Raw genomic sequence first — 22,544 nt, 5'->3', positions numbered from 1 at the left:
TTCTCCTAAACTCTGCTGTCCAATTATAAGGTGTGAGTGAAAAGGCTGAACACTCTTGCAGTTGGCTTAGAACCCCTGCATTACCACAAAAGCACTACTAAGTCAGAGGGTTCCTCGGGGGAGTGTTTGATGAACAGGGGATACTCACTTTAAAGGTTATAATTTGGAACTCAGAAATAATACCCAGAGAGGTGGACTTCTGGGTATGCTTTCGCCTACGTGTGTGCAACTAAGTAAATCACATAATCTCAGTGCGTGCGCAAACACAAATATCTTGGTTGCTTAAGGTATCATACCTAAGACACAAAAAAGATTTACAAAGAAAATTTAAAGTTTTAAGTCATATCCAAAGTTGATTTAATTTCACTAATAGAGAAAATCCTAAGTGATTTTTGTCCCTCTTTAAATCTGAAGCATTTATACCCTCTGAGATGACTAGAATTCTTTTTTTTTTTTAATATTTTATTTATTTATTTGAGAGAGAGAGAGACAGTGAGAGAGAGCATGAGTGAGGAGAAGATCAGAGGGAGAAGCAGACTCCCCATGCAGCTGGGAGCCCGATGCGGGACTCGATCCCAGGACTCCGGGATCATGACCTGAGCCGAAGGCAGTCATCCAACCAACTGAGCCACCCAGGCGTCCCTAGAATTCTTTTTATAAAAAGGTAAGATGCCTATCAGAACTAATGCTATGCTCCTTCCTTAGATAGCAGCGATTAGTGTAAAACTGAATTAGGTATAGATTTCTCTGTCTAAAGTGTAGCTGGGTCAATTTATATTTGTAATCTTAAAAACCAAGGTTATTTAAAATGCTACAGGTTATCTTTAAGTGTATAAATATTAATTAGGGATATATTAGGGACACTGCTCTTTTGAATTTTAAGTATATGGATATTTTTCTCAAGTGATAGAATTTTAACTTTTTATGAGAATATAATATATAGGGTATAAAATATTGTCAAAAACCTAAAATACCTTGTAAATTTAAATATGATAAACTACTTAAAAATACCTATCTTCTCACCTCCTTAAGAAATAAACACCACACACAATGCTTTAGAAAACACAGGATTCGGGCGCCTGGGTGACTCAGTGGGTTAAAACCTCTGCTTTCCACTTGAGTCATGATCTCAGGGTCCTGGGATTGAGCTCCGCATCGGGCACTCTGCTCAGTGGGGAGCCTGCTTCCCTTCCTCTCTCTCTGCCTGCCTCTGCCTACTTGCGATCTCTGTCTGTCAAATAAATAAATAAAATCTTTTAAAAAAAAGGAAACACAGGAGTCAATGTTTATATTTAGCTCCATTGTAAAAATGTAATTCACACACACAAAAAAACATTTTAACATAAGAAGGAGAAAGAATGAATTAAATTTCTCACACTGAGAGCTCCGCCAGCCACTGGTTACCAAAAAAAAAAAAATAAAATAAAATAAAAAAGTGTGTATGCCTTCAATTCCTTTATTAAGTGTTCACTAAAAATGAGAGAAAAATAGTTGGATGTGACAATTTATTTTTCTACCTTTTAAACAATATATTTAAGTAATTTATTCTCTCTTCTTTTATAAAATAAGTACTGATGGTCCTAAATATTCCCTTTAAATTCTAATTTAAGAACATCCCCAAAGATTTGATATGTGGTGTATTTTCATTGTATGGTCTCACATTCCATTTGGATTTTTACTAAGTTAATTGAATTTCCATGTTTCAGAGACTTTCATGGTTATGCTTTTGTAAGTGTTATTTAAATGCCTTAATGCCCCCAAACATGATCAACTGTTGAAATGTTCCATACAAGCTTTAAAAAAGAGAGGCATCTCCAGGTGTTGGGTGCAGTTTTCACGATGCATCCCTGTTCACTGGGTTTACTGTTTTGTCACATGCTTTCCTGATTATGCTGCTGGAGCTCCCAGCCCCTGAGAGGTCAATGTTACTATCTCCTGCCCTCATGCCAGACTTATCCATATACTTGATTAATCTTGATAATTTTTCCTTAATATATTTTGAATTGGATCAAGTTGCTAAGCTCATACAATTTTTAAAATACTACCTCTTCCTGAGTTATTAAACCTTTTAACAAAATCTATTTTTAATAATGTTTAAAAAAATTTAATAATGTACAACTCCTGTGCAGTGCCCAGCCAAACCGCCATACCTCAGCCATATGTGCTCTGCCAGCATCATATGCAGGGCCCAGCCTCGTGCCACAGGCCATCATGGCACCCTGCCCACCAGCCAACATAGCACGTTGCAAGATCTGGCCTAAGAGTAGTAGTCCAGCACATATTTTGCTAACACTGGCACTCTGCTCCCAAGTTCCCAGGTGGGTGCACCCCCTCAAAGCTGGCCTGCTTGGCTCCCACCAACATCCCAAAAAGCAAGAACAGCACCAGGGTGTTCCATAACATGTTAGACAGTCAGATCCAGTGAGTGCACTAAAAGGGAAAGTCTCAGACACAGCCACAAGGCATAATCAACACACATAGGCTGAGTGCCAGGTTCTGGTGAACAGGGGACACTGCATTGCTGGGCACTCCAGGACCTCTTCATAAAGTCACTACTTTCAAGAGCAGAAGACATAACTGATTTTTTTAACACAGAGAAATAGCTACAGAGAGGCAAACAAAATGAGGACACAGAAACTTATCTCAAATGAAAGAACAGGTCAAAGCCATGGCCAGAGATCTAAGTAAAACAGATATAAGGAATATGCCTGATAGAGAATTTAAAGCAATGATCATAACGATACTCACTGGACTTGAGAAAAGAGTGTAAGACATGAGCGAGGTCCTTAACAAAGTGATAAGGAATAACAGCAGAGATCAAGGGCTTGATAAACAAAATGAAAATACACTTGGTGGAATGAACAGCAAGATAGAAGCAGAGGAATGAATTACTGGCATAGAAGACAGTGTAATAGAAAGTAAATAAGTTGAACAAAAGAGAGAAAAAAATTATGCAAATTAATAACAGACTTAGGGAACTCAGTGATTTAATCAAATGTCATGACATTTGTATCATAGGAGTTCCAGAAGAAGAGAAAGAAAAGGGGACAGAAAATTTATTTGAAGAAATAACAGCTGAAAATGTCCCCAATCTGGAGAAGGAAATATATCCTGATCCAGGAGGCTCAGAGAACTCCCATCAAAATCAAGAAAAGCAGACCCATACCAAGATACATAGTAAGTAACATGGCAAAATATAGCAATAAAGAAAAACAAATTTAAAAGTAACAAAACAAAATAAGTTAGTGACCTACAAGGGAAAACCCATTAAGGCCAGAAGGAGATTTTTCAACAGAAACTTTGCAAGCCAGAAGGGAGAAACACAATATAGTCAAAGTGCTGAATGGGAAAAAATATGCAGCTAAGAATACTCTATCCAGAAGACTATCAATCAGAATAGAAGGAGAGGTAGAGAGTTTCCCAGAAAAACAAAAGCTAAAGTTGTTCATGACCACTAAACCAGCCCTACAAGGAATATTAAAAGGGACTCTTTGAGTAGAAAGGACAAACCAGAAATAACAGTATAAAGGTAGGAAACAGAAGAGCAACAAAAATTAATAATTCTTTAGTAAGTGAGTCCATGAACTCACAAAAGGATAAACAATATATAACAGAAACCTAAAACATGGGAAGGAGAGGAGGAAAGAATAGGTTTAAAGTTAAACAACCATCAACTTAATACAGGCTGCTCTCTGCAGAAGAAGTTAGACACAAACCTATGGTAACTATCAAAACCCACAAATAAATATGCAAAGCATAAAGAGAAAGAAACCCAAATATATCACTAAACAAAATCAGCAAAACATGAAAGATAAGAATCAAAGAAAATCTCAAAAGCAACTATAAAGCAAGGAATAAAATGGCAATAATACATATCTATCAAAGATTACTTTGAATGTAAATGGACTAAACTCTCCAATCAAAGACATAAGGAGACAGAATGGATAAAAAACAAGAGCCATCTGTATGCTGCCTACAGGAGACTCCTTTTAGACCTAAAGACACCATCAGATAGAAAGCAAGAGGATGGAGAAACATCTATCATGCAAATGGATGTCAAGAGAAAGCTGGAGTAGCAATACCTATATTGGACAAAACAGATTTTAAAACAAAGACTAATAAGAGATAATTAGAAATACTTATGCAGGTGTACCTAAATACATAAAGCAGTTAATAAAAAACATAAAGGAACAAGTCAATAATGATTAAATAGTTGTTGGGGACATTAACATACCACTTACATCAATGCACAGAACAGCTATACAGAAAATCAACAAGGTAAATATGGCTTTGAATGACACTGGAACAGGTGGACTTAACAGATACATTCAGAACGTTCTATCCTGAAACAGCAGAGTATACATTCTTTTTTTTTAATTAATTTTTTATTTTTTATAAACATATATTTTTATCCCCAGGGCTACAGGTCTGTATAAATTCTTTTCAAGTGCACATAAAACATTCTCCAGAAGAGATCACATATTAGTTCACAAAACCAGCCTCAACAAATTCAAGATCAAAGTCATACCATGTATTTTTTCTGATCACAATGTCATGAAACTAGAAGAAAAAAAAAAAAAAAAACAGAAGAAAAAATCTGGAAAGACCACAAATACATGGAGGTTAAATATCATGCTACTAAACAGAGAATGGGTCAACCAGGAAATAGAAGAGATTTTAAAAATACATGGAAACAAATGAAAATGAAAACAATACGGTCCAAAACCAAGTTTATAGCAATACAGACCTACCTCAAGAAGCAAGAAAAATCTAAAAAAAAAAAAAACCGAACCTAACCTTACACCTAAATGAGCTAGAAAAACAAAGAAGGAAGGAAAAAATAAAGCAGCAGAAGGAAAGAAACAGTAAGATTAAAGCAAAAATAAATGACTAAGGTACTAAAAAACAATAGATGAGAGCAATGAAACCAGGAGCTGATTCTTTGGGGGGAAATATTGATAAACCTCTAGCCAGACTTATGAAGAAAAAAAGAGAAAGGGCTTAGATAAATAAAATCACAAATGAGAGAGGAGAAATAAAAACCAACACCACAGAAATACAAATAATCATAAGAGAATATTATGAAAAACTACATGCCAACACATTGGACAACCTAGAAGAAATGGATAAATTCCTAGAAACATATAAACTGTTAAAAATGAAACAGAAAGAGAAAAACTCCCAAAAAACAGAAGTCTGAGACCAAATGGTTTCACTGGAGAATTCTACCAAACATTTAAAGAAGAATTAATACCTATTCTTCTCAAACTATTCCAAAAACATAGAAAAGTAAGGAAAACTTCCAAATTTATATTTATTAGGCCAGCATTATCCTGATACCAAAATTAGATAAAGACACCACTAAAAAAGAGAACTACAGGCCAATATCCCTGATGAACAAAGGCAAAAATCCTCAACAAAATACAAGCAAATCAAATTCAACAATACATTAAAAAAAAATAATTCACCACAATCACATGGGTTAATATTCACAAATCAATCAATATTCACAAATCAATCAATGTGATACATCACATCAATAAAAGAAAGGACAAGAACCCTATGATCATTTCAATAGGTACAGAAAAGCATCTGACAAAGTACAATATTCATTCATGTTAAAAAAAAGACAAAGAAAAAAACCTCAACAAAATAGGTAAGTGGGGAATATACCCTCATACAATAAAGGCTTTATATGAAAAACCCACAGCTAACATCATACTCAATGATGAAAAATAGGGCTTTCCCCCTAATCAGGAACAAGACAAGGATGTCCACTCTCAGTACTTCATTCAACATAGTACTAAAAGTCCTAGCCACAGCAATCAAACAACAAAAAGAAATAAAAGACATTCAAATTGGTAAGGAAAAAGTAAAACTTTCACACTACTTACAGTTGACACAATACTATATATAGAAAATCAAAAAACGCCATAAGAAAACTGTTAGAATTGATAAACAAGTTCAGTAACATTGCAGGATACAAATCACTGTACAGAACACTGTTGCATTTTCATACATCAATAATCAAGCAACAGAAAGGGAAATTAAGAAAACAATCCCATTTACAATTGCACCAAGAAGGGGCGCCTGGGTGGCTCAGTGGGTTAAAGCCTCGGCCTTCGGCTAGGGTCATGATCTTTGGGTCCTGGGATGGAGCCCCATATCGGGCTCTCTGCTCAGTGGAGAGCCTGCTTCCCCCCCTCTTTCTGCCTGCCTCTCTGCCTACTTGTGATCTCTCTCTCTGTCAAATAAATAAATAAAATATTAAAAAAAAAACCAATTTCACCAAGAATAATAAGGTACCTAGGAATAAATCTAACCAAAGAAGTGAAAGACCTTTGTAAAACACTGATGAAAGAAACTGAAAATGATACAAAGAAATTAAAGATATTCCATGTTCATGAATTAGAAAAACAATTATCAATGAAATGTCTACATGACTTAAAGCAATCTACAGTTTTAATCCAATCCCTATCACAGAGCTAGATCAAAAAAATCATAAAATTGGTATGGAACTACAAAAGACTCCAAATGGCCAAAGCAAGAAAAGGAAAAGCAAAGCTAGAGGCATCACAACTCCAAACTTCAGGTTATAATACAAAGTTGTAGTAATCAAAACATACAGTACTGGCACAGAAATAGACACACAGATCCATGGATCACAATACAAGTCTCAGAAATATCCCTCAACTGCATGGTCAATTAATGTTTGACAAAGCAGGACAGAATATTCAATTGAGAAAGGACAGTCTCTTCAACAGATGGTGTAGGGAAAACTGAACAGCACCGTGCAAAAGAAAGAAAATGGATCATTTTCTCACACCACACACAAAAATAAACTCAACATTGATTAAGGACCTAAAGGTGAGACCTGACACCATACAAATCCTAAAAGAAAACACAGGTAGTAACCTCTTTGATGTTAGCTGTGACAACTTTTTTCTAGAAGTGTCTCCTGAAGTGAGAGAAACAAACACAAAAATAAACATCAGAATAAAAAGCTCCTGCGCAGCACAGGAAACAATCACTAACCCCCCCAAAAAAATCTACAGAATGGGAGAAGATACCTGCAAATGACAGCTGATAAAGGGCTAGTATACAAAATATATAAAGAACTTATACAATTCAACCCTTAAAAAACAAATAATCCAATTAAAAACTGGACAGAAGGGGCGCCTGGGTGGCTCAGTGGGTTAAAGCCTCTGCTTTCTGCTCAGGTCATGATCCCAGGGTCCTGGGATCAAGCCCCACATCGGGCTCTCTGCTCAGCAGGGAGCCTGCTTCCTCCTCTCTCTCTGCCTGCCTCTCTGCCTACTTGTGATCTCTGTGAAATAAATAAATAAAATGTTTAAAAAAAGAAAAAACTGGACAGAAGACCTGGACGGACCTTTCTCGAAAGAAGACATCCAGATGGTCAACAGACACATGAGAAGATGTGCATCATTACTTATCATCAGGGGGTGTAGATCAATGCGACACCACCTCATACCTGCAAGAATGCCTAAAGTCAACGACACAAGCATCAACAGGCGTTAGTGAGGATGTGCAGAACAAGGAACCCTCACGCACTGCTGGTGGGAACGCGAACTGATGCAGCCGCCATGGAAAACAATATGGAGTTTCCTCAAAAATTTAAAAATAGGACTATCCTATGATCCAGTAATCACACTAGTGAGTATTTACCCCAAAATACCAAAATACTAATTCAAAGGAATATACACATCTGTATGTTAACAGCAGCATTATTTACGGTGGCTAAGATACAGAAGCAGCCCCCATGTCCATCAACGGATGAAGAGATAAAGGTGTGGTGTGTGTGTGTGTGTGTGCATATCTGCATCTATATGTATCTCTATCTATCTATATTTGTAGTAGAAAACTATCTAGCCAGAAAAAATGAAATTTTGCCACTTGCAAAGGTGTGGAAGGAGCTAGAAAGTATAAGGCTAAACATAGTAAGTCAGAGAAAAATAAACACCATATGACTTCACCCATAAGTAGAATTTAAGAAACAAAACAGATGAACATAGGGGAAGGGAAAGAAAAATAAGAGGAAAACAGAGAGGGAGGCAAACCGTAGGAGACTTAACTACAGGGAACAGACTGAGGGCGGCTGAGAAGAGCGGAGGGGACGGGGTAACTGGACGGTGGGCATGGAGGAGACGCTCGCAGTAATGAGCACGGAGCGTTGTGTGCAAGTGAAGAGTCACTAAATTCTACTTCTTAAACTAATAATACAGTAATGTTAATTAAACTGAATTGAAATTTTAAAAATTTAAAAAGAAAAAGAATTACAGAGAACAAACTGATGGTTACCACAGGGGAGGCAGGTGGGGAGATGGGGGACGGGGTGCGGATGAAGGGGTCACTTGTGGTGAGGACTGCGCGTTCTACGGAATTGTTGAATCACTCCATTGTACGACTAGCACTAATATTACACTGTGTATTAACTAACTGGAATTGAATTAAAAATAAAATTTTTAATAATGCATTTTCCCCTAAAAAACGATTTTATAGGCAATTAAAATGGTCTCAAAAGCTGTCTTTGGAGGGGTGCCCAGACGGCTCTGTTGGTTAAGCCACCGACTCTTGATACCTGTATTTTATTTCAACCTTCTGGACAGTGATCCTGGGCAATTCAACTCCATCTTCAGCATAAAGGTTCTGCTGTTGGCAACCACTAGATCGAGCAGATCGCAGGGCCAGATGCTACTTCCCAGGAGGGTACTCGGGGCAGCTTCTGAGGAGCCCCAGCCAGAGGCTCCAATGACAGCCATGGAGATGCTGAAATTGGTTGGCACCGACGATCTTTGAGTGTGTGGTTGTGTGTCTCTCTTGGGAGAAAAGGGGCTTCTGGACAAGGGCCCAGTGTGCACTAGACAACTTTGCACTCTTGGTCGCGCTGGCACTTGAGGCCTCCAACTACACGTGGTCCCACAATGGAGGTGCGGTAAGCAGGCCTGGGTGCTGGCCAGCAACAACTTGACCTGGCCCAGGCGCATGAGACTCAGGCTTGAACCTACAAATTCCAGGGGTTCGGAGAGGCCTTCCACGGAAAGCAGCCCATATTTACCACCTGACAGTCCACAGGGAGCACAGCCCCACAGGGACGGGAGTGTGAGGTGTCCTCAGAAACTGCACGGCAGAGAAAAGCCTTCCACAGGTAACTCCAGTGAGGAAGCCTTCATTAAAAACACCTTTCGTGTTTGGCACCACAACGTTTCAAGCACAGAAAGTTGTCTGAGTGCAGTGAGTAGGAGAGAGCGAAAGCCCTCACCTCCTTCCAGAAGTACCCACTGCAGAAAGCCTTTGGAGTGCGAAAGCCTTCTTCCGGGGCTCCTGTGTCACTTGTCACCAGAAAGGTCCCCTGCTGGTAGGGGTTTACGTATGTGGCCAATGTGGCATGCCTCTAGCAGAAGATACGCACTTGGTGGTTCACAGCAGAAAGGGTCTTTGGCCCCAGGAAGGGGGGAACTCACTCAGCACGTGTCCTTGCTCTGAAGAAACACAGGCCCACCTGCGAGGAGCCTTAGGAGAACAGCCTTTGGGAGAAAGCCTTCAGTCATAATTCAGCTCCGCGCATCGGGAGTAGCAGTGCGGGGAGAGCACGAGAGTCATTTGTGTGCAAGCCTTCAGGGACTGTGTTGCATTCCCTGTCATCCCCAGGCCCGGCTGTCTGACTCTCCCCCTCCCCCACAGCCTCAGCAGAGCCCCCTCCCGCCCCCAGCCTGGCTGTGCTGACATGCATAGCAGCCCCCTATGGCAGCCACGAAGGTGGCCCCTGGGTCTCCCCTGTTACAGGGTTTGGCACAGAACTCACCCAGGTGGCCAAGGGGACCAGAGGGGCCTCTGCTACGGGTTCTGGGCAAGGATCCTTACTTCATGGATTTCTTTTTTTGTTGTTCTTTCTTTCTTTTTTCATTTTTTTTAAAGTCTGTAGTCGACAGCTGGGATGATTTCAATTGGCTTGTGCATCACCTCATTCCGGACCCACTGCCTCAGAATGCTCTCCACCACGTGGTCACAAGTCACATTTCCATGTGGGCGTCCTGTTGGGGAAGGTCGCGATAGAAATGGACGGCCGCCAGCTGGGAGGTGGTCCTCGGGGCCAGCAGCACACGCCTCAAGGCCCCATGGAGTGGGCTCATTTGCCTCCTTCCTCAGAAGGCCCCGAAACACACTGAAGGGCTCTGTGGACAGACCTCCTTGTCTGCAACTCAGAGTTAATTCTGAGTCCAGACCTCACCCTGTGCTGGGGACAATGTCTGCAATCCTATAGTGGTCTGGGAAGGTGGGTAGGGGGTTCCTACCTCTTGGAGAGGGTGGATTTGCCTGAGATCTGGTCCATCGTGAGACCTTGAGCAGCCAGAAGAACAGGGCACATGGGTGAGGAACACTGACCAGGGGATCAGAGTGAGCCAGGAGCCAGCACAGGCCACTCTCCAGGAAGCAAGCACCTTCCTCTCCAGCGGATCCCACAAGGGTATCATGTTTCATGGGCACTAGCTCTATGCAGGATTCTGTGGCTTCATCTGCCACCTTGAAGTCACACACTCAGCCGCAGCTTCCCATGGACACGGGCCCATCTGTAGCTCCAGGGGCCAGTGGTCTGTCGTTGCTGCCAAGGCGGTGGCTCATTTCAGCTGACACAGTTTCCCCTTTGGGGTCCAGCTTTTGCCTAGCTCTGACGTATATTTATATTTACTTGTCCTTATTTTGTTGTCAGCACAGCCATTGTTTTAAATATTCATCATCACTAGCCATCAGGGAGATTCAAATCAAAACCACACTGAGATATGACCTTACACCAGACAGAATGACCAAAATTAACAAGACAAGAAACAACGTGTGTCAGAGAGGATGTGGAGAAAGGGGAACCCTCTTCCACTGTTGGTGGGAATGCAAGTTGGTGCAGCCACTCTGGAAAACAGTGTGGAGATTCCTCAAGAAATTAAAAATAGAGTTTCCCTATGACCCAGCAAATGCACTACTGGGTATTTACCCCAAAGATACAGATATAGTAAAAAGAAGGGCCACGTGTACCCCAGTGTTCATAGCCGCAATGGCCACAATAGCCAAACTGTGGAAAGAGCTGAGATGCCCTTCAGCAGATGAATGGATAAAGAAGCTGTGGTCCATATATACAATGGAGTATTACTCAGCCATCAGAAAGGAGGAATACTTAACTTTTGCATCAACATGGTTGGGACTGGAGGAGATGATGCTGAGTGAAATAAGTCAAGCAGAGAGAGTCAGTTATCATACGGTTTCACTTACGTGTGGAACCTAAGGACTAGCACAGAGGACACTAAGAGAAGGAAGGAAAAGTGAGGGAGGAAATCAGGGGGGAGATGAACTGTGGGAGACTGTGGACTCTGAGAAGCAAACTGAGAGTCTGGGAGGGGAGGGGGCTGGGGGATGGTGAGCCTGGTGGTGGGTATCAAGGAGGGCACGGAGCACGGAGCGCGGGGCACGGGGCACGAAGCACGGAGCACGGAGCACGGAGCGCGGGGCACGGAGCACGGAGCACGGAGCACGGACCGTTGTGCAGAAACAATGAATCACGGAACACCGCATCAAAAACTAATGATGTATTTTATGGTGACTAATATAACACAACAAAAACTTAAAAAAAAAATAAATGTTTGTAATTTAATCCAGTATTTTTACATGGGGGGTGCTGAAAGGACTTTGAAGGCTATCAGCTCACCCTGCTGTCAGATACCGAACTGCAATATAACTTATTTTCTGCTGAATTCCATGTACCGATATCTAAGGTCAGTAGAACATGCAACGAGCAAAGGAAACGATTCTCAGTCCCACTCAACACAGTTTCCCCCTTTGACTGGTTTGCAGCTAAATCCTTAAAGATGCAAAAGCATCTCTTCTGCTGTGAGTGAATCCTTCCAATTCATATCAAGGTTCAGGAGAGGCGGTCAGACTGTCAGGAATCGTAGCAGGTGTTCAAAGGACCTCACATCACTGGAAAGATGATAGAGACCCCATATGTGTGTGTAGAAGGGTGAATGGATCGCTGGATGGAGATATAATCATTACATGTAATTGTCATCAGGAGATATTATTCACAACAAAAAATACACGCTGCACCTGTATGCGCGCACGTGCATGTAACCATACTGATGAGTTCGGCCCCATAAACACACACGCTTCCCTTTCATCTCCATCACAAACTTGCAAGACTCTGTTATGCCTCGATATATGGGACTGAAGTGCAAGTCATTATTTTTCTTCAGGATTTGCATTAATAAAAACCTACTCATGGTCCTCACCCCTGTTGGATGGAAAATGATCGGTAGTGATGCTCACAGCTCCCTCCGGACCGGGCAACCGCCCTGCCGACTGGGGAGAGGAGGCGCGCCTCAGTGCTCTAGCTCACACTCTACCTGTTGCTGCTGACACACTGTTTCTTAGAGAAGACGCGCGCTGCCAGGCGGCTGTGACAGTTTGTGAACCAACACTGACATTCGGGTTGGCGCCGCGACGCCACGTAGAGCTCGGGAGATACCTACAATCAGATCATGACAGATCGAGGAATTTTTGAGGTAAAAAGTAAAACAGTATACAAATTATGGACATGATCAGAATGTAAAATGATCTAAAACTAATTTCAGTACTTAGGGTCCCATTAAGAATGTCTGCTCCATATGACGCATCAACATGGAGCACACGTGCGCAGAGGAAGGGGACAGCGGCAGAGGACGGAAGGCGGCCGTTCAGTTGCACCGCGGCTCATCCTCACCAGATTCTCTAAGAGCCTGCTACGTCACCAAAGGAAAGGTAGAAAGAGATAAAGAAAGTAATTTTGAACGATGATGAATATAAATACAAAATATCACAGAACCGGCACAATGATTAACCTTGTATCTTTGTTACTTTCTTTTGCTAGGCTCTGAAGTGGTTCTTTATAACCCATGAATATCACTTTTAAGGAGTTTAAAGAGACATGTTTCTACACAGTCACCCAAAGTGGTTAAGCCGCTAGGAAAATGACACTGGGTGGCAATTAACAAGGTAGAATTTGGGGTGACTATGTAAGTATCTGAATCTGATGACACTTCAGCGCTATGGTATCAGATGGAAGAAAAATCAGTTAGCATTCTTGTCTCTGTGCTAATTTCCTACTAAACGCTGAATATGCCATAATGAAAAAGAAATGGGTGTGGCCAGGTATACTTACGGCTGTAGTCCCAGAGCAGTGAGCGGACTGGCATTTTCCGGTCATCCGGTTTGGGATTAAGACATCATCCCAGCAAGACGGACCCTTTGGGAAAAAACAACACATACTTGGTGCACGAAATGTAACATGAATGTACTCCCTAGCACAATTTCCAAAATCCATTGATACTATAAAATGATAATGAAAGTAATTTGTAGTCCAGCAATATAATCTACAGAACCTGGGGGTCCTCTAGATCCTTTTGGGGGATCTGGTAGATCAAAACTATTTTCAACAAGCACACGAAGATGATCTTTGGTGCATTGATCCAAACACATAAGACATTCACATGTAAGACATTCCCTGGCCCACGCACACACATAGGTGCACCAAACACACACCTGCACACACTCCCACACACAGGCACACCACACACGGACACGCACCTTACCATACACGCCTGCCTGTGCACACAGATGTTATCACAGCACATACACACCTTCCACCACACGCTTACCGCACACAGAGGCACCAGATACACACACCCAGATGTGTGCATACACACAGTTTTGGAGAAAAACAGGCGAAAGCTGAGGGAATCTGGGAATTGAGCGTCTATCTCAAGCGGTGCTACCTTCTGAATTAGCAGATTGAACCAAAAGACACTGCTTCAACCAGAGGAACATAACCGGCATGAGAAAGCATTTGCAGCCGAAGACTTCTGTCCTTAGGGAAGGCTGCTTCTGGGGTGGCCCTGGGCCCTGGGCCCGGGAAGCTCGGTGTGGGGATTGTTCGCACTCACTTCTGGACACAGAGGGTTGGCAGCATCACAAATGTCTTGAAGACAAGCTGGTGTGTGCTGAACACCTCCCTACCACCTGGGAGTCTGGAACTGTGACCCGTGCTAGGCAGGGGTACACACTGACCAGCCCCCAGTAAGGCCCGGTTGCCAAGGGAATGAGCTTGTCCTGTGTGGCTCTGCTGGGAGAGGGCTCTTGGAAACGTGCCTGTGGTCTCCTCCTGACATTGCACCATGTGCCTTGTCCCTCTGTTGGGGGCATGAACCGTACTGTGTGTGGCGCCGTCCAAGGAGTCCCGGAAGCCTTACTGGAGAATCGCCACCTTGGGGACCCACGACACAGTGACACTGATGCATCATCAAGGGCATGTTCTCACAGCTCCACGGAAGGGTCGAGGTTCATGATTAAGAGCACATCAGTTACGGGGAATAAGAAAGTTCATTTCCTTTGTGCCTCTAAGCATAGTGCATGCATTTCAATCCACCGTAGCCATAGCAATGTAAACATCCACTTGATTTTTGACCTTACAATTCTACTATTGAAAATGGACGGGGACCTCCGGGCGGTCAGTCATTAAGCCTTTGCCTTCGGCTCAGGTCATAATCCCAGGGTCCTGGGATGGAGCCCCTCATCGGGCTCCCTGGTCGGCAGAAGGCCTGCCTCTCCCTCCACCACTCCCCCTGCTTGTGTTCCCTCTCACTGTGTCTCTCTCTGTCAAATAAAATAAAATCTTTAAAAAAAAAAAAAAGAAAGAAAGAAAAGAAAATGGACAGAGGATTGTGGAACCAAATATACACGTCATGCCGCTTGGGCAACGGAACAGTAAAGTCATAAATGTTAAGAACTGGACGGCCAGGGGAGAGTTGAGAGAGAAGGGAAGGGGGCATAGAGATCTTGCCCCATAAGATGCTATTTTTTTATTATAAAGCAATCTGTATGTTTGATTTTTAATCATAGGCGTATATCCGTTTGATCAAAATGACACATATAGTAAAGTAAAAGTGACATAAAGTTCGCCACCGAGAACTCAGGGACATTTATCTTGCTTTCCCAACTTAGCAGGAGAGACTCAAGGCCAAGTGTGGCTAGAGTGCCGCTTCCCACATCCTGTTTCAACCCTGGGCCAAGGACCCATCTTGCGGGTTACGGTTCTCAGTATTAGGAATCTAGTTTCTTTCTAACTCGGGAAACGTTAGAGTCAAATCTGCGGCCTAGCTCTGGAAAGTGTACATAGCTTATAATAAATTCTTGGTTTACTACTACTACCCTTACTTTCCTATCACATTCCTCAATTTATTTTCCTTTGTCTTCTTTCCTCATTCTATGTAATTTTTCTGGATTTTAGCCCCAATGTGTTCTTGCAAACTCAGTCAAGTCCTTCTGAAGTGAGGCAGGGTACCAGGAAATAATCATGAGGGACTTGTGGCCTCTCCTTCTTAACTCTCCAAAACCACTGCCCACTTCTAACAGGAGCAGCTTCTTGGGCCCCTCGCATCCGGGACACCAGCCTCCCGTCCTTAGAACCTAGTGGTCTGGTCTCAGGCAGGACACGCCGTGGCTGGTGGGTGCAGCACGCTTGAGGCTCGGGAGAGAGTCCCTGGTGGCAAAGGAAATCCATTTTGTCATGGATAAATACGAACTAAACACGAAGGTGTTGCTTCCTTGCTCTGTCAATATGGAATATTCCTTCTGAGGCTTGTTCAGGAAGCACCGACCTTCTTAGACCACATGCCATGGTGAGAGAGAAACCCAACACCAGCCCCATCTGGGGAAGGGGACCCTGCACAACCTGGGCCCTGTTTGCATGTCTGCGCAGAGTAAGATTCCCGGTCTCAAAGTCTAGGATGAATTGCATATCACAGATATTTATTTTTCCTGCCTGAGTTTTTCAGTCCAAAAAGCAGCAAAAGTATTTATGTAACAATTCCTATAGTTGTCACATAAAATACTACTTAATCTGATCTATCCTTGTTTTGTACAAGGAAATTATAGAAAACTCAGTCACGATCGGCCTCTTTGATCCCAAACCATAACCAGATAGCCTAAGTAATAAAACCGAACAGAATTCCAATGAATACGGGAGTCCAACATAATGAAGTAAATGAGTTAGTTTATCCACAGTACTCATAGTACGGGTATTGAATGTTACTGTGATGCCCATCCTGAAAATTGAAACAAATGTTCCAGTGAATTTATGCCATTAGAAAGCAGATTTAACATTGCTCCTTTCTAGTCTTAGAAAATATAAAATGTTAATTGGTTCATTGCCCCATACTTGCATTTTAACAGATGCCTGGTGAAAGCACATGCAATTGATAGCCTTTGTGTGGAGCACAAAGGTCCCCAGATGGCAAGATTAAAAAAGTACTGCATACCCCATGACAGCAGTGTCAAGGACAGAATCACCCCCAAAATGTATTTAATCTATAAAATGCAAAAAAATTGTAGGAATACATCTAAAAAAAAAAAAAATCAGGGGCTCCTGGGTGGCTCAGTGGGTTAAAGCCTCTGCCTTCAGCTCAGGTCGTGATCCTGGGGTCCTGGGATCGAACCCCAAAGAGCATCAGGCTCTTTGCTCAGTGGAGAGCCTGCTTCCTCTTTCTCTGCTCGTCTGTCTCTCTACCTACTTGTGATCTCTGTCAAATAAATAAATAAATAAATAAGATCTTTAAAAATAAAAAAATAAATCACATGGCAGAACGGTGTGAAATACATGTTCTCCCTGGAGCACCTGGGTGGCTCAACTGGTTAAGAGTCTACCTTCAGCTCAGGTCATGAGCTCAGGGTTCTGGGATGGAGTCCTGCATCTGGTGGGGAGCCTGCTTCTCCCTCTCCCCCTCCCTCTGCCTCTCCTCCCCTCTGTACTTTCTGTCTTTCTCTGTCAAATAAATAAATAAAATCATTTTTTTTAAGATTTTATTTTTTTATTTACAAGACAGAGAGAGGGAGATCACAAGTAGGCAGAGAGGCAGGCAGAGAGAGAGGAGGAAGCAGGCTCCCTGCTGAGCAGAGAGCCCGATGCGGGGCTTGATCCCAGGACCCTGAGATCATGATCCGAGCCGAAGGCAGAGGCTTAACCCACTGAGCCACCAAGTGCCCCAATAAATAAAATCTTTTAAAAAATCTTAAAAATCTTTTATTTTATTTAAAATCTTTTTAAAAGATCTTTTAAATAAAATCTTTAAAAAATCTTCTTCTGCCCAATACTGTCTATACGACCAAGAGAATACAAAAATTATTTGAGCTTCTACAAAAGGGATGAGAAAACTATGGTCTGCTGACCAAATCTGGCTTAGGCTTTGTTTCTAAACAGCAAAAGCCAATTTACAACAATGGTTATAAATTTGTAAATGATTAAAAGTCACAAAAAGAAGAGTCTTCATGGCGTACGAAAGTGACATGCAGGTTTCCGTGTCCACAAAGGGACTGGAGTGGAACACAGCCGCGGCTGCTCACTTACCTATTGTCTGTGCTGCTTTTGAACTGCAAGAACAGAACACAGACGATGCGGCCCGGGAAGCCTGAAATACTTACTACCTGTACCTTCATGGAGAAAGTGTGCCAATGACCGATCTAAGGTCTAAAATATCTTCCAAGTTCATATTGAAAAGCCCTTTAAAAAAATATTACGGTAGCATTTTGGCCACCATATAATGTCACCAGTTTGTAGAGTAGCTGTATTCTGGGTCTCCAGTGAGAAATTACTTCAGTTAAAACCTGAGAGCCGTTGGCCTGTAGAATCCAAGCTGTTGTTAGAACGCAAGGGCTCAAGTTGTTGGAATCAGTAAGAGTGGAAAGCTGCAACTAGAGATGACATTTGGGGATTTCTCCCGATAATATTACCAGCAAAAGAAAAATGTAAAGTAGAACATTATTTAAGCACATCTATATGGTGTATGTAAATCAGAAGCTCAGGAAAATGACTTGATGTCATGAAAGCAGTGGCTATATTTGTACAGTAGAGGAGTCTTAAAATTTACTTTTAAAAATTGTAGGACTAATCTGCAAGTCATTTTTGCTATGTCTTGTATGTCCAATCAAGTGGAAAATCAAGAGGCTAATTCTTATCCAAATATTGCTCTGACAAGATCCAAACAGTTGTAGCAAAAGAGGTTTATTTTTATCCCTGAACCATCTAAATAATTCCATAACCTGCTTTTCATAGGTGGGCATATACATTGCTGTCTAAAAAAACCTTGTTTTGTACAAATTCTGTTTTCCAATATGTTACTACAAAATCTTGGCATTTGCCGTTTTTTAAAAGGGTTACTGTAGGGACACCTGGATGGCTAAGTCAGTTGAGAGTCTGCCTTCAGCTCAGGTCATGATTCCAGGGTCCTGGAATTGAGCCCACAAGGGGCTTCCTGCATCAGTGGGGAGCCTGCTTTTCTCTCTCCCTCTGCCCCTCCCCCCACTTCTGTGCTCCCTCTCTCAAATAAGTAAAATCTTTTTAAAAATAAAATAAAAGGGCTATTTGAATAGTACTTTTACTTGAACTATGCTTTTACCAATTGTTTCAAGTTACAAATGTGTTGAATTTAGTGTATCCTCGTGAATGACTATACAAACATTTAAGTCATATAATTAAACTTAAGGGGTTAAAATAATTTTGAAAATTATACTTGTAGTCTATCATGAGAGCAGAACTGTCTTTAGAACTGCTGCACTCGAAGACTCCTTCTTTTCTTTCCCTTTGTATCCGCAACTAAGTGTTCCAGAAAAGGAGCTTCAAAGTTCACGGGACCTGTTGAATCTCCATTCTACCGATCATTAGCTCTAGGCTCCTGAGCAAGTTCCATTCTACCTTTCTCCACCTCTTCTGAAGAATGAGGGGTTAAATACCTCCTTCACTGGGCTCTCTTCATGTTTGCCCAGTGCCTGGCGTATGAAAGATGGCAACTGTTGCAAGCAGGATTTCTTATTTCTCAAAAGAGAAGTCCCTGAGTAGGGACTCTTTAAATTTAGTAGACAGATAAGCAATAACTGGCCTGTTCCAAAGCACCTGACTCAGCCCGCTGCATTTTGCATTTCCCATTTTTTCTAAATTTCCCTGTTACCAAGTGACTCCCCGGGGATTATGTCACTTTCCAAAGCAGGTGGCTCGTAACTCTTTTAAATCATCTATTTCCATCCGTACAGTAGACATTGTCCTGGCACCTTCCCTCATTGGATTTAAAGACCCTATGTTTCTCATAAAGCTAAGGACAGTACTCAGATTATAGCTGAAACTCAACAAGGCAGTCACTAAATAGTGAGCAGGGGAAATAATCAAGAAAAAATCCTCTTAACCAAAATATTCATCCACACAACAAATACTTATTGAACATTTCTTAAAACCTGATAATACAGCTACAGAAAAGAGGGAAGGAACCTTTATCCTATAGATTTTTTGGAATAGCTACAAAAGCCAGTTACAAAGGAACTAAGCAACCAATTCATATACATAGTATCAAAAAAATATGCCCATACCAAATATTGGTGATTCGTAAAACAACTGGTATACACATACCCTCCTGATGCAAATACAAAATGGCACAGCCCCTCTGGAAACCTTTAGGCATTTTTTTTTTTAGAAAGTTATGCATATAACCATCAATGATTTGACAATTTCATTTTCAGATATTTATCCAAGATAAAAATGAAATCATGCATCTACATAAAGATTTGTATACAAATGCTCAAATGGTCTTATTCACAAGAGCCATCAACTGGAGCCCACCCAAATTATCTGTCCAAATATGAACAGATAATCAAAATGTGATATATCCACCCAAAGGAATACTATTTTATAACTAATAGTATCATATTATTTATGAATGTAGCACGGATGATTCTCAAAACAATGTGAGTGAAGGAAGCCAAACCTGCAATAGAATATACTACAAGTTCCCACTTGTATAAAATGCAGACACATCAGTGGTAGCTGTGGGGTGGGGGCAGAGCATAAAATGGGCTACATAAGGGCATGAGGAACATTTGGGAGGGGTTTATGGGCCAAAGTGAGTCCCCTCAAAATTCATATGTCAAGGTCTTAATCCCCTACAGAATGAAACTGTATTTGGAAATAGGGTTTTTAAAGAGGAAATAAGTCAAGATGAGGTCCTTGTGGTGGGTCCTAGTCCCGTATGGCTGATGTCCATATAAGAGCAGATTATGACATGGACAGTCACAGAAAAAAAGGCCACACAAAGACAGGGGGATAGGATAGCCCACCCAGAAACCAAAGAGATGCCTCTTGACCATGGATACCATATTATCAATAACTCTACTTTGAAACTATTTTTTTATGGGTAGAAGGAAGCAGAAGAGGGTGAGAAAGTAATTTCATGAATATATATTCATTTCTGAGGCCTTTTTGCTTATGCTCTGTCTCTCTGGAAGCCACGTAAGAATTTTTTTCTCTTTTAAAGTCTTTATTGTTAACAGCCCTTTCCACATACATTGTTTCATTTGTCATCACGTGTACGAGATTGTATCTTCTATTAGTTTTCTATCCCTGTATAACAAATTACCACATGCACAGTGGCTTAAAACAACCCATGTCTACGATCTCACAATTTCCTTCAGGGTCCCACGAGGCTGTATTCAAAGTGTTGGCAGGGCTGTGCTCTCATCTGGGAGCTTGACTGGAGAAACATCAATTTCCAAGCTCTCTTGGAATTTCCCTGTGGCTGCTACTCTAAGGGTGTCAGCTTTGTGCTGCCCGCTGACTGGAAGGCTCCCATGGTTCTTCCCCATGTGTGTTTCCTCAACCTGGCTGCCTACTTCATGCCAGCAGGGCAAGGTTAGGTCCAGTCTCTGCTGATGCACGCTTCTATTATGTGGTAAAGGGGACTCTTGTATACCTTGATCAAGGGGGTGGCAGACATATCATCACCTCTGCCATTTTTTCTGGGCTGGATGGAAATCACCAGAACCACCCACATTCACATTTAGGGATTTCACGAGAGCAATGGACACCAAGACTGGGGGTCACCTTCATGTTTATCCATATCGGCAGAGAAGAAAGACCTTTCATGACATTAAAATCTGGGAAATGAAAATTCAATGTGTGACTCTGGTTGCCAAGTTCTCAGGCTATTTTTTTAAAACACAAACAGACCTTCCAGTTGAAATATGTGAATATTTGAAGACTTCCCTGGAGTCATTCTTTTAAATTTTAAGTAGAGAATGTAATATTAGGGCCTAGGAAATATCACAAAATAAATACTGAATGTGACCAGAAAGTGAGTTTCTATTTATTCTGGCCAAGTTAAATTTGAAGAGATTAGTACATAAAAATCACGCGAATATACTTGTGCTTTACTTCATGTATATACTCTTTTTCAACTTGAATTTATTTCCTAGGATTTTTTAGAGCATAAACATCTTACACACTTTTGCCTCTGAATATCTAATTCCAAGTCCTGAATGCAAGCTGCTTCCATAGAAAAAACAGACCACTACAGACTACATGGAGAGACTCACTGTTCACATATTAGCCCAATTGTTTCCACAAATTTTTTAAAGCAAAAAGAGACTTAGTATGAGGTGAATTAGAACTTAAAGAAAATAAAAGACCTCAAGAAGACCCCATGTCCAGTCCTTATAAATATTTTTATCCCTGATTTGGATATCAATAATAATCAACTCTTTCTTGCAACTATTTTATAAGGGGTAGAGGGAAGTAGAAGAGGCGGGGGGGAAAGTGATTTAGTGAATTCCAGCCCATCAGCAGGGGAATAATGGATTATACAAGTAGTGGCAAAGCCAGGATAGCATTGCATTCAAGTTCTGTTTATTAGAAAATCTTCTTCTATTACTACAAAACTGGGCTGTTTACAGAGCACTCTCCCACTAACAAAACAACCTTGATTCCTAATGAAAATCTGTTAATGCTATGTCCTAGGGAGCTCTGAGACCCAAGCTGATGATTTGTTCATGTGTGGGGTAATCACAGAACTGTTGGTAAGGAAATTGGCTCTCATACCTAGCTACATGGGCATATCTTAAACACTATTACATTTTCATGAAAGGCTATCCATTTCTTTACACTGATTTGTTAACCATAAAAACACGGATCTCTCACTATTTTATAAAATGGAATATCTAAAGTCCTTGCTCTTGTCAGAAAAACACGGCCAAAATTTTAAACTAAGCTTAGTCAGAAGACTGGGTAGGGCTTGGTGGGTCAGCTTCATTCCATTCTGCGTAGAGTCAGCCTGAACAAGTCAACGGGCGGATGAAGGGCTCACTCTCCAGATGGCTCCTTGGTGTGGCTGTCAGTGCAATGAGCTCCCATCTGTGGTCCCTCTTACCCAGGGCCTTTCCAGGGGCTGTTTGTGTCTCCTTACAGCACAACAGGTACTTCCCAAGAGTGACAATACTAAGAGAGAAGGGACAGAAGCTTCCAGTTTCTTCAGACCTAGCCTGAGCACGGCACACCGGCATTTCCACCATATTTTTTAGATCAAGCAGTCACAGAGCTCGGATTCACTGGAAGAGGTTGGTATTTGAAGGACACAGCTAGCTTGGAACCCTTTGTCAAATTTAGGTTTGACAATTCACTGAATGAGAACCTACAC

General features: G+C 41.6%; 1 protein-coding gene across 8 annotated transcripts in view; it reads right to left on the bottom strand.

The window, feature by feature from the left end:
- The window catches only part of PRKN (parkin RBR E3 ubiquitin protein ligase), a 1,292,328-nt gene that overhangs the window by 619,809 nt on the left and 649,975 nt on the right, over positions 1-22,544 (bottom strand). For 6 of the 8 annotated variants that reach the window (XM_045080284.1, XM_045080282.1, XM_045080285.1 and 3 more), the window contains one exon: positions 13,202-13,285. The exons of the other annotated variants lie outside the window; for them this stretch is intronic. In XM_045080284.1, coding sequence (XP_044936219.1) covers positions 13,202-13,285 — 84 coding nt within the window. The remainder of the gene's footprint in view (positions 1-13,201; positions 13,286-22,544) is intronic. 8 annotated transcript variants of the gene reach the window in all.

Source organism: Mustela putorius, unplaced genomic scaffold, assembly GCF_011764305.1.
Source record: "Mustela putorius furo isolate JIRA1106 unplaced genomic scaffold, ASM1176430v1.1 tig00000450_pilon_pilon_pilon, whole genome shotgun sequence".
Lineage (NCBI taxonomy): Eukaryota > Metazoa > Chordata > Mammalia > Carnivora > Mustelidae > Mustela > Mustela putorius.
The sequence above is the reverse complement of the archived record's forward strand: the minus strand, read 5'-3'. Positions and strand labels throughout refer to the sequence as shown.